At 37.0% G+C, this 16,455-nt stretch overlaps 2 protein-coding genes across 2 annotated transcripts; both read left to right on the top strand.

Moving 5' to 3' along the window:
* Positions 1 to 1,849: 1,849 nt before the first annotated feature.
* On the top strand, positions 1,850 to 3,131 carry LOC145800882 (uncharacterized). The gene is made up of 3 exons (XM_082890635.1): positions 1,850 to 1,880; positions 2,557 to 2,723; positions 2,802 to 3,131. Exons 1-3 carry the CDS (start codon positions 1,850 to 1,852, stop codon positions 3,129 to 3,131), a joined length of 528 nt encoding a protein of 175 aa, XP_082746761.1.
* Positions 3,132 to 3,446: 315 nt separating this feature from the next.
* On the top strand, positions 3,447 to 4,757 carry LOC145800881 (uncharacterized). Its single transcript, XM_082890634.1, has 2 exons — positions 3,447 to 3,674; positions 4,275 to 4,757. The coding sequence occupies exons 1-2, from the start codon at positions 3,447 to 3,449 to the stop codon at positions 4,755 to 4,757; spliced, it is 711 nt and encodes a 236-aa protein (XP_082746760.1).
* Positions 4,758 to 16,455: the final 11,698 nt, after the last annotated feature.

Raw genomic sequence — 16,455 nt, 5'->3', positions numbered from 1 at the left:
CTTTTGTTCTTTTGTAAGAACGCATGTGAAGTTTTAAAGCTTCTTTTGGGATGTAATGTAATAGAACAAGCTTTTGAAATTAAGGATATTCGTGGTTGTTATGCACTTATACTTTAATATTTACATGTATGAACCTTATCGTTGCTTAATAATTCATAACTAAGCATGTACATTCAACACTTAAATACACAGTTTTAGCTTTCAAATAAAATTCGGGTCTTTAAATGTTAAATTTAACAAATATCAATTTTGCAACTTTCGAATAACAAATTCAGTTTCTAATTGATGATTCTAGCAACTCACAAAATTGCTTCAGCACATAAATCTAATTTCCAATAACCATAGGCATTGTGTTAACTTCTAAATAAGACAATAAATACAATTTCAGCAGTTATATGATCGGGACTCGAGAAAAAACGAGTAGGGCTATGACCCAATGGAAGGTATGTAACAATTCTAAGTTAGAGAGAAAAATGCATGAGGCAAACAAGCAAACAACAGATGAAAAAAAAAATTAAAGACAAAGATTGCAGTCCCAAACTTAGTCCCAAAAATCAGTCCCCAAATGCATAAGGCAAGCAAGCAAACAACAAATGAAAAAAAAAAAAAATTTGAAGAGAAAGATTGCAGTCCCAAAATCAGTCCCAAAATCTGTCTTCTATATGGATCGCAGTCCCAAAATTAGAATTTCAGAGAGAGAAGAGAAGAGGGTAGCGACTAAAGAGGTGGTCGCGATCAACGTTGTGAGAAAGGGAGATGAAAGGGAAGCACCGTTTGAGGGAATGCCGTCGGTGGCGCTCAGTCAGCGGTGCGAGAGAGCGAGAGGAAGAGAGAAGAAGAAGAAAAAGCGACAAGCTCTGTGCTGTGCTGTGACATGCCGAACAAGAGAATGAAATTGAAGACAAAGAAGAAAAAGAGAAGGAGGCGGAGGCGGTGTGAGAGAGTGAGAGGGAGAGGGAGAGAGAGAGAAAGAGAGAGAAGAAGAAGAAGAATAAGAAGAAGAAGAAGAAGAGAAGAAGACATACCTCTATGTCTTTGTGTGTTCTGCCGTGCCGCTTGAGGTTGTGAAGGGAGAGAAAGAGATGAACAATTTAGGTCAATTCTTTGTTTACTCACCTAAAAGGATTAGTCTACGGTTAAAATAATTTTTTTTTAAAAAATGGACAGATTCAAAACGATGTGGCTTTGACCTGTTAATTTATTGGCTACGAAATTCATTAGGTTGCCATAAATATTATTCACCTTTCCGCGACTAATTTATTTCTGTCGCCAAAAAGTTCCAATCGGCGACCAAAATTTTTGTTGCCATATATTAATTTGGTCGCGAAAACATTTTTAGCCCTCTCGCGTAGAAATTTTATGTTGGCGCCAAACGTTTTGGTGACCAATAATCTCAACTTGTCGCCAATAATTTATTTTTTGGCAACCAACTAGTATATTGTCGCCGATTATATACAATTTGCGACTAATTTCAATTTAGTTGCTAAAAAACGTCACCAAAAATGCTTTTTGTTGTAGTGTGTTAACAAAGAAAAATTAAAAATTAAAAATTAGACCCCCTTTTAATGCAAATAAATAAATAAATAAATAAAATAATGTACAGTAGCTGAAAGAAGGCAAGAACCTTAATTTTGTAAGGCAAACTCTCATAGAAGTTCATGATCAAAGCAGGAAAAGGAAGACAAAGCACAACAACCCCACAATCCTGAAGTAAGTAAACAAAAAAAAAAAAAAAAAAAAATGAAAACCCCCATTTTATGCACCCAAAAAAAAAAGCATAATGTTTAGTGCATGGAAAGAAAGAAGAAACCCTAACTTTGTTAGGCAAACTTTCACAATACCTCCGTTCATGATCAAAGCAGGCCCTGCCCTGAGGACAGGTAAGAGAGGCTTGCGCCTTGGGCCCTCAAATTTGGGCTGAAAATAGAGGCCCCAAATATAATTTTGTGTTTTAGATATAAAAAAGGCCCAAATACTATAGGCCCAATCGAACAAGGGGCCCAAAAAAAAGAAAAAAGAAACACATCATACCCACCTTGAGAGGAATGAAACCGTGAGTCTACCTTCATACCTTTACGTGCACTAGATAAAATAAACACAAAATATCTCTCTCTCTCTCTCGCATTGAATGGTGGACTGAAATGAAATCGTGAGTCCACCTTCATACCACCTTCAGTCCTCTCCTCTATATCTGACGTTGAGCATCAACGATTTCGGACAACAAAACCGTGAGTCCTCTCTCTTTCTCTCTTTCTCTGTATATATATCACATTTAAATGGATGAAGTTGTTGCCCTAATTTTCCCTCTAATTTCTTGCCCAATATAATTTGTTCTTTAAATTATAAAATTACCTAAATTGTGTGCTTTAGTGGAAGTCTATAATTTTTGTTATGCTCTAATTCTGAAAATATATTATTTGTAGAGATCAATGATTGTGGATTTGTGTGGATTTTTTTTATTATACAGAGTAGTCATGCCTCCTAGGAAGTATATTTTTGGATGGGAAAAAAGGAAAAAGAAGCAAAAATTTTAAAATTTTATTCAATCTCAATCAGGAGCGCTTGATAAATTTTTTGGTAGCAAGAAACAAATAGAAAGTTCATGTTTGGTTGATGAAGATTTGGTAATTGAAGACCTTCATCAATGTAATGAGAATGATAACGGAGATTTAGGTGTTGAAGAGCCTATTGAATGTTTGAATGAGAAAGAAAATGAAGATTTGGTGAATGAGGAACCCATTGAAAGTGAAGATTTTAATGTTGAATATGAACCTTTAACTATTAATGACCTAAGTTAATAGGACAAGATTGATCTGAATTTCAGAGATTTATTAGTTGAAAGAGGTCCTATAAGAAGTAATGCTGTCAATTTTCCTAGAGATGACAACGATAGACACTTCTCCTCTACATATTACATTCGAGATTTATCAAATGGAGAGAAGCAAGATAGGAAATGGCTAGTGTATTCAGATGCTTCAGACAAAGTATTTTGCTTTTGTTGTCAGTTGTTTAAGGAAGATGTGAACAAGACTCAGTTGGCTACTAATGGATTTAGAGATTGGAAGAATCTAGGTCACAGGCTTAGAAGTCATGAAACTAGCAATGAGCACATTACTTTTATGAGCAAATGAATTGAATTGGAAAAAAGATTGCAAAAGAATGAAACAATTGATAAAGGTGTTCAAGAACAAATCAATAGGGAGAGAGAACATTGGAAAAATGTGTTACTAAGGATAATTTATGTTGTGAGAATTCTTGCCAAAAATAATTTAGCGTTTTGTGGAGACAATGAAAAGATTTATCAAGAAAGAAATGGAAACTTTTTAAGTTTAATTGAAATGATTGCTTAATTTGATTCAGTAATGCAAGACCACCTTCATTGCATTGAAATGAATGAAATTCATTACCATTATCTTAGTTACAAAATCCAAAATGAATCGATACAGATGTTAGCAGGTGAGATCAAAAGTACAATTGTGAAAAGAATCAAAGAGGTGAAATATTTTTCAGTTATTCTTGATTGTACTCCAGATGTTAGTCATGAAGAACAAATGTCTCTTGTAATAAGATGTGTGGATGTTTCAACTAATCAAGTAAAGGTTGAAGAGTTCTTTTTAGAATTTTTAAAGGTGGATGATACATCGGGACTGGGTCTTTTTCATGTACTTAACGAGGTATTTTGAACAATCCGACTTGATATTGGTGATATAAGAGGGAAAGGATATGATAATGGCTCTAACATGAAAGGGAAACACAAAGGTGTACAAAAAAGGCTACTTGAAATAAATCATAGAGCATTCTACACATCATGTGGTTGTCATAGTCTTAACGTTGCACTTTGTGATATGGCTAACTCTTGTCCCAAAGCTATCTCTTTTTTAGGAGTGTTACAACATATATATTTATTGTTTTCATCTTCTACCAAGCGGTGGAAAGTTTTCAAAGATCATGTGGAAGGTCTCACATTGAAGCCATTGCCACAAATAAGGTGGGAAAGTCGTGTTGAAAGTGCTAAAGCAATAAGATATCAAGCTCTACAAATAAGAGATGCTTTAAATCATTTGGCAAATATTAGTGAACCCCACAATACAAAGAGTAAAGCTAAGTCTTTAGCAACACATGAAATTGAGAACTTTGAATTTTTGCTTAGTATGATTATTTGACATAATTTATTGTTTGCAGTTAACTCAGTTAGCAAACTATTTCAAAAGAAAGACATGCATATTGATGTTGCTATAGTTTAGTTAAAAGGACTCATTACATTTCTTGAAAAGTATAGAGAAACTGGTTTTTTGGATGCCATGATTGAGGCTACAAAAGTTGCTACTCTAATGGAATTTGATCCAGTATTTCATGAAAAGCGTGTCATTCGTAGAAAGAAGCAGTTTGATGTGAATGTTAGTGAAGAGGTGACACAGACTGCTGAAGAATCTTTTAGAGTTAATTACTTTATGTATATAATTGATCAAGCTCTTTCTTCGCTTAAGAGTAGGTTTGAACAATTTCAAGTATATGAGGAAAATTATGGATTTTTGTTTGATTTGAAAAAGTTGAGTTGTACCAACAAGGAATGTTTGAAGACTTATTGTGTTAATCTTGAAGATTTTTTGAAACATGATGGGCTGTCTGATATTGATGGGAGAGATCTATTTTCAGAGTTGCATGTCTTGAAAGAAGTTTTACCGGAAGGAACCAAAAGGCCAATTGAAGTATTAAATTATTTGAAAACAATGGATGGTTGTTTCATGAATGCATAGATTGTGTATCAAATTTTGTTAACTATACCTGTTACACTGGCTCTGGAGAAAGAAGTTTCTCAAAGTTGAAATTAATCAAATCTTGCCTTCGGTCAACTATATCACAAGAAAGATTGAATGGGTTAGCTTTGTTATCCATTGAAAATGATATGGGGGATAAATTTGATTATGCAAGCTTATTAGTGAATTTTCTGCTAAAAATGTGAAAAGAGTAATGTTTATGTGATAGTTGGCTCTATTGTAAACTGGATATTGCTAAACTATAAAGCAATAAGACCATATTTTTTTTTTGAGTATTTGTAATGTTTGTTTCCTATCTTAATATATGAAAGTAAATTTTTGTTTATAATTTTAAGGATTATATGTGCAAGTAAATTTTTTTTGTGGCTGCAAACAAATAAAAAAGTAGTTGTAACTTATTGTTTTATCCACAAACTTTTTTTTTTTAAATGTAAGAGGGGCCCTATTTCCAAAGTTTGCCTTGGGCCCCCTAAATCTCAGGACTGACCCTAGATCAAAGAAGGAAGATGAAGACAAAGACAAACCACAATTGCCACACAAAACAAGTACCAAAAACAAAATTGCACCAATAAATCAATCATCTATTCAATTCCTCAAAAAATAAGAGATAGAACAAAATACAAAACTTTTCCAATAAGAGAATTTGCAAGAACATACTTGTTAGTGAAGGGAACTATGTTAACCTATTACTTTTTGACCACATCAGTGATTATGTAGCAATTTGTCTTCCAAGTATTTTATCAAATAATTCAAGCACAAAATCCAAACACCCAATGGATATTATGTTTATAAAATCCATAAAAATTAACTAAAAAATCAAAAAAATTATTATAGACAAAAATTACAAAGCTAAATAATAAACCGTTAAAATTTTCTGAATCGCACAAATTAAGCTATTGATCTACACAAAACTCAAAAATTTAGGAGTCATACCTAGATGAATGCCCAAAATAAAAATACCCATACATCATGGTAATCATAGAAACCGAAGCAAATGGAATCGATAACAAGAAGAATGATAGAAAAATCAGAAGTTACCCAAAAACATTGCAGCACTTACTTTATTTTGTACACTTTGATTTTCAAATAAGAATATAATTTTTTTTTTAAAAAAACAATGAAATTTACTGTATTAGAACTTAGAAATCCAACTTCCAAAGACCCTCTGTAGAAGAAAAATCAATTTCTTTGATTGAATTTGAAGATATGGTTCGAAACTGTGGATTAGCTCAAAAACACATAACAAAATCATAATGAAATCAAACATTCAAAAACACAAAAAACAAATAAGGAAGAGAAACAATAACAAAATTGTGAAATTTACAGTATCAGAACTCAGAAATCCATCTTCGAAAAACCCTTTGTAGAAGAAAAATCAATTTTCTTGATTGAATCTGAAGATATGGTTCGAAACTCTGATGGATTAGCTCCAAAACACACAAAAAAATCAGGAAGCAAGAAGTAAGAGAAGAAAACCTAGAAGAGTTACAAAAGAGATGGACTGAAAGAGGAAAAAAAATGAAAGAAAAGAGGAAAAGACAAAGCAAATGGAAGGAGAGAGAGAGAGAGAGAGAGAGAGAGAGAGAGAGATAAGAGCTGTAAACAATTTTCATTGAGAAGAGAAATAATTCATTACTCTGTGACCATCATCAATACTAAGAGATAAGCAGCCAAGGGGCAAAACAGACATTTCAATACATGAGAGGTTACTGTTCATTCGAGACAGAAAACACTATTCACTATATACTGGGGCTTTATATATATATATATATTGTATAGAAATGGAGTGGGAACTCTCATAATCGAGCAGGGAGAGGTGGCATTTGAGATAATTTGAACAGATGAGTAACAAGATTCATGAGAAATATAGGCACAACCTCGGCATTAGAGGCTGAGTTATGGGCTCTCTGAGATGGGTTGATGCTGGCTGTAGACTTAAATTTGTTGAAAATTCATGTTGAATCGGATGCAAAAGAAATGATCAACCTGCTGTTGGCTTTTTTGGCTTTCGAAGGTTAATAGTGTAAATCTAAGCGTGCCAGCAAGGATCAATTAGTCCTTACAGAATTTTAATTGCCAACCACTTATCAAACGATTGTGTTGAAGTTCTTTCAACCTCAATGAAGAGAACTTTTACTGGTGGCTTGTTTTAGGAGAAATTTATAAGAAATAACAAGTACAGAACGATTTAGAAACTGAATTTCATTGAATAAATAAGAACTTACAATGAAATGACCAAGCCTTGAAAAGGTTTACAGTAACGACTGCTTGAATTTACTCCTAGGAAATGAAGTATAGTATAGGAATTGAAGTGCTGAAATGTAAAAAAATAGAAATGTAAAATTAGAAAGAAATATGAAGTAAATAAACTGGTTTCTAGATCTCAGTCTAGGTCTAGGATTCTGGGGTCTTCTCCTCTGTTTATACTTCCCAAAAGTAACTGTCGAAATGGGCTTCCAACCGTCGAAATGCACTTCCACGATCTCTGGTCATGGCTTCGCACAATCAACTTCCACTACGCCATTTCTTCAGTTAGGCTTCCCTCTTGTATTTGAATTCGAACTTTTGAGTAACCATTGGGCCATATTACCCCGCACCTTCTCACTGCTTCCATGTAATGCAGACCCACCATTACCAATATGAACTGCCATGTGTCCGTTGTTGATTGGAGAGTTGCATTAATTCCCCAAAACACCCTTCACGAGCCACGTGTTAAGCTGCGACTGGCCTGTACAAAATATATAGCCAGCATTACCTCCCGCACTGATATACCCATTACTTGGTGATATTAGTGGATTAGTGCTCTTTATCCAAGTCCTATGATGTGCATGGACGTAGGCTGAAGTATAACTGTTTTCTTAGAAGTGAAGCACCAAACTTCATTAAATCCTTCCTTATGTTTTGAACATCCCCTCCATTATCTGTGAATACGAAGAGTTTGATACGCCTCTAATGGCTAACCAAGCTTTCTTTTACATTGATCGAGCATACGAGGAGGTATTTGACAATGATGACCAACCTCGAAAGAACCTTCATCCATTTATTGGCCACATTTATCCGCCCCTATTTGTACAAGTTATGGAAGCTTTTGCACCATATGAACCTCTGGACCAAGCATTTGCACAAATAGACCTTGAAAGCTCTTCATCTGCTCCAAAACTCTATGCATGGGATGAAGCTGCTTCATCATCCTCTAGAAATACTGGCTAGGATGCTTGGCCCATACCCACTCTCCTCAAACAAGTGAGTGAATCCACCATCGATTCCCCGAATTTGATGATCCCACTACAATTCATCCCTCCATACGTAGTTTTGTAATATATCCATATGTCCCTCTCGACCGTCTTCGTAGCCTTGAAGACAACTTGCTTTCGGCCTGGTATACTTCCACCTTGTCGTCCAGAATAGTGCGAAAGACTCGATATCCTGTTGAGGCCTTAGGAATCAGTCCTGCACTCCTAGCCAAAAAGCAAAACTCTGCTCCTCTGATTGGCTAGAATGTGTGAACAAGCCTGAGTTCCCACATTCATTTCGAGAGGACCTAGTTGCTCCTTCCCTGCCCTCCAATCCTAACTGGGTTGAAGAACTAAAACTCACCCTTTTCGAGAGCTAGCATTTTGCTCCCTACCAAGCTCTAGTTCTCCCTACTACCTACCAATAGTATAGAGCCCAGACTCTGTTTGCCGCTTTTTTCCATTTATCCTTTGAGGTCCTTCAAGATGATATTCCTCACAAGAACTTACTGTGGTCCTGTGATATTATCTCTCGAAGCCTCATCCTTAACCCTATAGCCCAGGCAGAGTTTCATATTTTCCTGGATCAACTTCATCTTCTACTCAACTGGCACACAAACACTTTTATTACCAGTGAGTTATTGGAGAACACCTATGCTGCTCGTATTCAAATTCAGTACGAAAGCAGAGAATCTTCTTGAAGAATATGAAGACTTTAAAAACCAAGATTTAGAGTATAGAGAAGATGCCATTATGGGGGATGCACATGAGGAAGGAGGAATGAATGAAACAGAGAAGCCTCTTAGACAAACAGAATTTGAAATGACGGCCAAACAACTCTTCTTCTAACTAAGGGTCATCAGTTAGATAAACCAAATTTAGACAGGATAGAAGATAGGGTAGGAAAAAAGTATATATTTATTGAAGTTTGTTAAACCAAGTTTCATGATCTTGTGACTTTGCCCATTCTTTATTTTTATGAAATTGAGAATGTAAACCAAGTAGGTTTTCCCAATGTAAATATTGCATATCAATCAAACTGAGTTCTTCAAATCTCATTTGTCATGATCTGACTTTATATTCCAATTACATGATTGATTCCATGGAGAATATGACTTCACTCCTTAATTTTTCTATGTAATCTGTGAATAACAGCTTTGAAGCAACCAACTTGCCTTGATGCCTGGTTTTAAGTGCTTTGAAACATGGACTTTCTCATAGGAGTGTGCATATTTGCCTTGGGTTTTCACACTCCAAGCATATGGCTAACATAGCCTGCATAAAATAACAACTTCGAATTGACCAATCTTGCTTCGAGGCCTGGCTCAGGTATTTCGAAGCATGAAATTTCTCTTAAGAACGGCCATGTTTGCCTTCGAAGGGTCTTATATAAGCAAAAGTGTAAGATAAGTCCTTTGGCCTTTGGACTTTCTATACCGTTTAACCAAGAAGTGGTTCCATAGTGCTTATCTACGCTGAAAGAATAGGCCAAAACCATATTCTAACCATAGGTCACTACAAAGAACCCTTCGAAGGAAACTTTCTTTGTTTGGAAAGCTAAAAGTGCGCCTCCAGGATTTCTGAAGTGAAACAATCTTAACTATGTTTGAATTCAAGGTATAAGACTGGCTTCAAAGCCAACTACATGTTTTCAAAGTAAGCTAAGTATTTGAAAATTGGCTTCGAAGCCAACTAAACAAATTTTTGAAGCAAAGATGGATGTTTGAAGTGTGTTTCCCTCCTTCATAAGGTATCAACATACTGGTTCGAAGATAGTTTTCTTTCTTGTATTCTTAGGGATTTTAAAATAAAAGCCTTAATCGCACATGGGTTAGAACCTGGGTCCATTTAACCCATTATATTAAATAGGTAACTTTGGACAGAAAGGTTTAAAACTCTCTCTTCTCGTGCTTTATCTATATGCTTGTCCAAAATTTCACTCATGTTACCCCTATTTGTAGCTCTTTTCTCTTCTGCTCATTTCCTTCTTTCAATTCCTTGTTAATGGCTTCTCCTTCCAAAAAACTAGTCATCGAGTGTGTGAGTCCATCTTGGCTTTGAGGAGAATCATCAACGAAGAATGTGACAAATACAAGGCCAGTGAACGGTGTGCTATTGATGGGCGTATCTTTATTCCCCGATACCATGCTCAAGGAGAGTTTGTCCTTGGACCCATTTTCAAAGAAGCTCCCACCCAACTCCCTGCTCTGTATCCGCGCTTAAAGGATCAATGCCTCCTTTACGAGGGTGGCCTTGATTGGGGAAGCTGGAAAATGAATCGTTCCTATCACTGTTGGCCCACATTGAGGCCAGAATGGGAGGAATTGTATGATCAAGTTGTTCCTGCCAAAATACTGGACCTTCATGAAACTCTATCTCCTCAATGCCCTTCGACTAGCCAGGTTTTCCATTCCTGAAGACCCTTTTCTCATACCTGCTTCTCTTTGTTTTTGGAACCCCACTTTCAAGTTTTTTCAATTTCGATGTGGCATGATGGCCCCCACTGTCCTTGACATATGCCATCTTCTTGGGTTATCACCTACTGGTACTCCATTCAGACTTGTTTATCTTGATATTAATGTTTCTTTCTCTATTCACCATTTGACTTCTTCCTTTAGTGATTTTGTGAAGTCTGAGAATAAAAAGGAAGGTCTTGTGACTAATCGAGAGTTCTTTTCTTTTCTCTTATATTGGCTCTGTAAATTTCTATTATGTACCTTCTCCTAGAGGATTATGCCTGAATTCACCCCTCTCGCCATGGCTCTTGCTTCGGCTAAGAAGATATCTTTAGCTCCTTATGTACTAGGTCATGTATGTAGAGCTTGCTCTCAGTTTTGTGAGAAACCCCTTGATGCCGACCAAGGAGGACCACTCTGGGTGTTGCAACTCGGGCTTTTTGCTTATTTCACTGACTTACATTCTAGGTGCTTGAGATTCTTGGTGCAAGACCCTACCACTTATGGAATGAAGTATGCCAGAATTTTACTCTACCCTTCTAGCTTTGCTTATTGCCTTACTTTCTTCCATCAACTTCTAGCTTTCCCTTTTTCCACCTTATTCTGCCCCTTTGCGGCTAACACAAGGCCAACATGGTTGAGGACTTTCCTGGCTGACAACACCTGCTCCAACCCCATTCACAGGGATATGTGGGCCTAATTTTGATTCCAATGGAGCTCTACATTGGTACCTTTAACTTTTGAGCTTATAAGTGTATTGTTGAACCCTACTACCGTGCCCAATTTGCTAGGAAATTTGGGCTTACTCAAGGAATTCCTGTCCCTCTCTGCAGCCAAACTAACCCCAATCTTGCAACCAGAGAACTGAAGGTGCCAAGAACCAGGTTAGATGAGGCAACTTCCAAGTTGATGCAAGACTTGGTCGAATTCAGGTTCACTCTCTTCATCCTACACAGCACTGCATTGTGGAGGTACCAGAATTGGTGGACAACCAATATAGAGGTGCTTCTGGATATCTCCCCTCGGGATCTGTTGGTAGGGCTAGACGTGCCCTCTCAAGCTAAAGCCAAAGAGATCGGGACCACTACTATTGCCTCCACTACCCCTGTCATCCCAATTCTTACTCCTGCTATCTCTGTGTCTGCTCCTACTGCCTCACCTTCTCCTCCAAGAATCACCAGGGTGTAGACACCTCATTTTTGACCGCCCTTAAGACTTGGGACGTCACTGATTGATCACCCGATGATGAAAGTTGTGTTGTGCAATTGTTCAATTTCTTTAGCAAGAAGAGCTTTTAAATCCCAACCTTGCACCCCATTTTGGACCAAAACTATTTTGACCAAAACTATTTTAGACCTTAAAACCCTCTCTTTCAAAATATTTTTGAAAATTCTTCTACGATGTTCCGAGGCTCGCATTTCATTAAAAATTGCACTTTTGGGTAAACTAAGCAAGGACAAAGTGGAAATAAATGGAAGAAAGGTGAAATCTTTGAAAAAAATCTTTAAAACATCTTATTTAGAGGTTTGGAGTTGAAGAAAATTGGAGGAGAGGGAAGAAAATTAGTTGGGAAGAAGTTGGGTATGAAACTGTTGAGGGAAAGCTAGGCAGCCTCACTAAATTAGGCCTATCCTTTTGTATACTTGGACTTTAGTTATGAGGCCACCATCATTGGAAATTGGACTTCTGGGGCTTCATTTTACACTCAAGAATCTCCTAAAGCCGAGTTCGGATGAGGGAGATATGGCTGGTTGAAGTTAGGCATCAATCTGGTTAAGCCAAAATAGAGCAACCTTCACTAAAATAGGCATATGTCTTAGCACACTTAGAATTTTGATGTGGGGCCACTTCCATTGGAAAGTAGACTTCTAGGGCTTCAATTTAGACTCAAGAATGACCTGCAAAGGAGTCTGAATAAAGGAGATATACTCGTTTGAAGTTGGGCCTGGAAGTAGAATTTTTTTATGGCCGACTGGCCACCACTGATGGCCAACAATGCACACTTCTGGCCAGTTGGCCACTTGTGAAAAAGCTAGATATTTTTGTACCAGCTGTCCCCCAAAAGCTCCAACTGTCCATGGCTTGATATTTTCGACCTAAGGGGCTATTTTTCTATATATAGAAGGCCTCTCTTCTTGCTTTCAAGGTTGGAAAACATTAGGAGTGAAATATTTTTGGAAAAATCCTCTCTCTCTACAATCCTCTCTCTCTTTTGCAACTTGCATAGCCTATGACCAAACACACCAAACCGAACCTAGAGAGCTTCTTGCAGATATAGCGATCCTGATTTTTAACTCGACCTTTATGGTGTTTCGGACTCGGGTCTTATGGTTTAATGTTGTTGTTATGTCTCTTCCTTCTCTTACTCTTTGAATTTGAGTTTTGGAATGTCTTGGGCGTGTTTAGAACAGGTTGGTTGCTAATTGGCCTAGAACCTTGTTGCCTAGAATTTTGGTCTTCCGCTCGAGCGGGCCTTCTTGTGCTCGAGCGACTGTCTGAAATCTGTAAAATACTGGACGAGTGTATTCTACGCTCGAGCGGGTCTCTTTGCACTCGAGTGGGTACTGCCTTGCTGTTGTGTCTTGGTGCTTGAGCGACATTTGTTGCGCTCGAGCGGGTCTAATTTTTGTGTCTGATGCTCGAGCATCAAACTCTTTGCTCGAGCGGACTGTACGTATATCAGATTGCGAAAGTGACATTTTAAATCACTTTTTTGTCATTTCTCTCTCTAAAACTTTTCAAAACCCTAAGTTAAGAGCTTCTCTCTCTAAAATACTCTCTCTCTCTCTCTCTCTCTCTCTCTCTCTACATTTTGACCTAGATCTAGTGATCTTCTCATACTCCTTCCTTTGATAAAAAGATTGAGCTCTTCAAGATCTCCATTTTCATCTGAGTAGAAGTTGATTTTGTCATCTTTGGAGTTCGTCCCTTGCTTGGCTCATCTTCTCTTCTTGAGGTAGGGATAATCTACTCACTACTATGAGTTTTAACATAGATATTGGTCATTTTGTATAAATGGTTGGTTTGGGTAGTGTTAGGGTTTGAGGTTGGAATGGTAAAAGAAGGGTTTTCTTGTTTAGGCTTCATATGTGTATATATGACCTTGAAAATGGGGTTAATGGTGTAAAAACGATGAAATGGTGAGATTTGGCCTTGGGTGCACTATTTGCAGTGTTGATGAATGAGTTGTAGTCTCATTTTGAATTGTTTATATGATAATGAATTATGTCAATGAATTGACTTGGGTAATAATTGGAAGTAAATTGAAATGTGGGTATCAATGTTGATTGATTATAGAAAAGGTTTAAGATGGTTCATAAGTGTTAAACATTTATCGAATGCTAATGTTTTAGTTAATTCTCATATGTTGTTTAGCATATCTCTACTGGGCATTGGCTCACCCTACTTGGGACACCATTTTTCAGGTACAGGGGACATGCCGCCTCCAAGGTCTTAGCTTGGGAGGTTTAGGAGTTGAAGACTTTGTTTTGCTATTTATATTTTGTGTTAAATGTAAATCCAAGCCGAGGGCTTTTCATGTATAGAGTTAGAACTCTTCTTTTGTTATAACCAAGTGATAACTTGGAAAGCTGTAAGCCCGTAGGGCACTTACTTTGTTGATGAGATGTAATATTTTTGTAAAAAAGACTCTGATGAATGAAAATGTATTCTTTTCTTTATGTTCATGAAACTTGTGAATGAATGATTTATGTCTTTAATTGAGGGCGTTACAGAATGATTTATGTCTTTAATTGAGGGCATTATAGCTGAGGTGATTTGAGTTTGGATTTGAGCTCTTGAAGCATTTGAGAGTGTGGAAATTGGTGGTTTATGGCTTAAGGGTTCACTCCACTCCAAGAGGTATACTTTTTCTTGCCTTTGTACCATCTTTACACCATTTGTTTTCCATCTTTTCTTGTTGTTTTTAAGCTCTTTAAAACCTATTTTTATGGCTGAAGCTTGTGGTTAAAGGCTCTTAAAGGTAGAGGAGTTAATCACCCTTCTTTGAACCTTGCTCTCTAAGCCTTTCCATTTGTGTTTCCCATTCTTTCATCAGCTTTTTTAAAGCTTTTTACCACTGATTTTTCAGAGGTTTTCAGAAGTTAAAAATGTTGTTTTGAGGTCCCACAAATAGAAGGGTTGGCTACCCCTCTTCATGCTTGTTTACTAGCTTAAATTGCCATGTTTTAGCTTGTTTTTGTCTTCATTCCAGCATGTTTTCCAACTGATTTTGGGCTATAAAAACTTTGCGTTTTTGGGCTAAAGTTTGGGCCCTAAGGCCATTAAAGGTTGAGGGGTTGATAGCCCTTCTTCGTACCTTGTTATAGAGGCCTTTGCCTTTGTGTTTCCCACCCTTGCATCATCTTTTTCAGAGCTTTTAAACACTGATTTTCAGAGCTATTTCAATGGCTAAAATCATGTTTTGAAGTTCAAAATAGGAGGGGTTAGCCTCCTCTCATTGTGTCTTGTTTGCTAGCCTAGATAGCTCTATGTGTTAGCTTATTTTTCTAGCAATTTGTAGCTTAATTCCAGCATGATTTAGGCTCTTTTTTGAACTGTTGTAACTCTGTTTTTGGCCGGTTAAGCCATTTGAGTCTTGTATTGCATAGTTGTAGTGTAAGTCCTTTCACTAGCTTGGTGTTTTAAGGCTTTAACCGCCATTGCTTTAAGTTGATTGCATGTTTTTAGTGCTTTTTCTCACCTAATTTCAGCACTTATAATCTCTGCAATCCCTCTCATTTCTTCACTTTTTCATTTGCATTGAGGGTTGTTTCAACCTTAGGGTTGTTTAAGCTTGAGATTAAGGCCTATGCTTAATGGTTTAATCCTCCTTTGAGGGTTCATTACCAACGGCATGAAGCTTCTCTCATGCCTTAAACTATCCCTGAGTTGATGCTTCTTTCATCTTAGAAGACACTCACCAATGGACTAATTGATTAATGAATGGTTTGGTAACTAAAATGTGTAAACAAAATCAGTAAGTAAAAGAGGCAAGATAAGCATTCTTTGTGTTGCATTGCATGTGTTCAAATCGGACGTTAGTTTGAACACAAGGAAAATGGAACATTTCATACTCAAAAGTGATGAAATGTGCCATTTTCCTAGGTCTCCATTGCCCTTGATCATGCATGATAGGGTGATGGTCATTTGAGTTTTGTTTTGCATTCATTAAACTTGTACAAACTTGGTTCTTTGGCCATCATGCAATGAAATTGCTTGGTTGATGGCTTGAGAGCCAAGAGTATTACTCCTTTGAACTTGTTTGATGATAAGGAGGGTAACAGTACAAACAAACCTTAAAAAAGTACACTATCTTGCTTTGTTTTCTCTCTGTTGCAGTAAGGAAGTCCAAGCCAATGGTGGTCGACGGCCACCACCAGTAGGCGATCGGCCGCCATTGTTGGCCGACCAACCATCAGTAGTGGTCGACCGGACCCCCTGTCGGCCATCAATGCAAATTCAACATTGTTCTCCTGAGACAAAACAAAGTTGATCTGGAGAAGGAGAAAGCGTAAGTGCTTTTGTGCAACAGAGGCTTGCAGCAGCAAAACAGTGGCCTTTCGGGTGAAAAATTGAGCATGCATGCATCCCTCGTTTCCCGTGGCCTTTTAGTTAATTTGTTTAGTTAATTAGTTGTAGCTAATGTTTGCAAGTGATGTAATTATTCAAGTAGATTAGTTAATTAGTTCATGTTGTAATTAATTAGCTTAGTTGCTTTGTAATTAATTAGTTAAGTATTTAGCTAATTAGTTTGCTTTGTAATATTTAATTAACTTAGATAGTTAATTATTTATTTGTTTTACTTAATTAGCTTAGAATAGTTAGTTAATCCTTTTAAGTGTTGTAATAGTTAGCTTAATTAGCCTAGTTAGCTAGTTAGTTTTTATTCATTCGGACCCTCCTTCGCGAGGGCGTAATGTTGTAATAAGTGTGCATGTGTGTGTGATGTCTTCCAACCCCACGTCTTTCTCCCTTTTATTTAATCGC

This window comes from Camellia sinensis, chromosome 10, assembly GCF_055761805.1.
Source record: "Camellia sinensis isolate YWXY chromosome 10, ASM5576180v1, whole genome shotgun sequence".
Classification (NCBI taxonomy): domain Eukaryota; kingdom Viridiplantae; phylum Streptophyta; class Magnoliopsida; order Ericales; family Theaceae; genus Camellia; species Camellia sinensis.
Note: the sequence above shows the minus strand (reverse complement) of the source record. Positions and strands in the feature narration are given on the sequence as shown.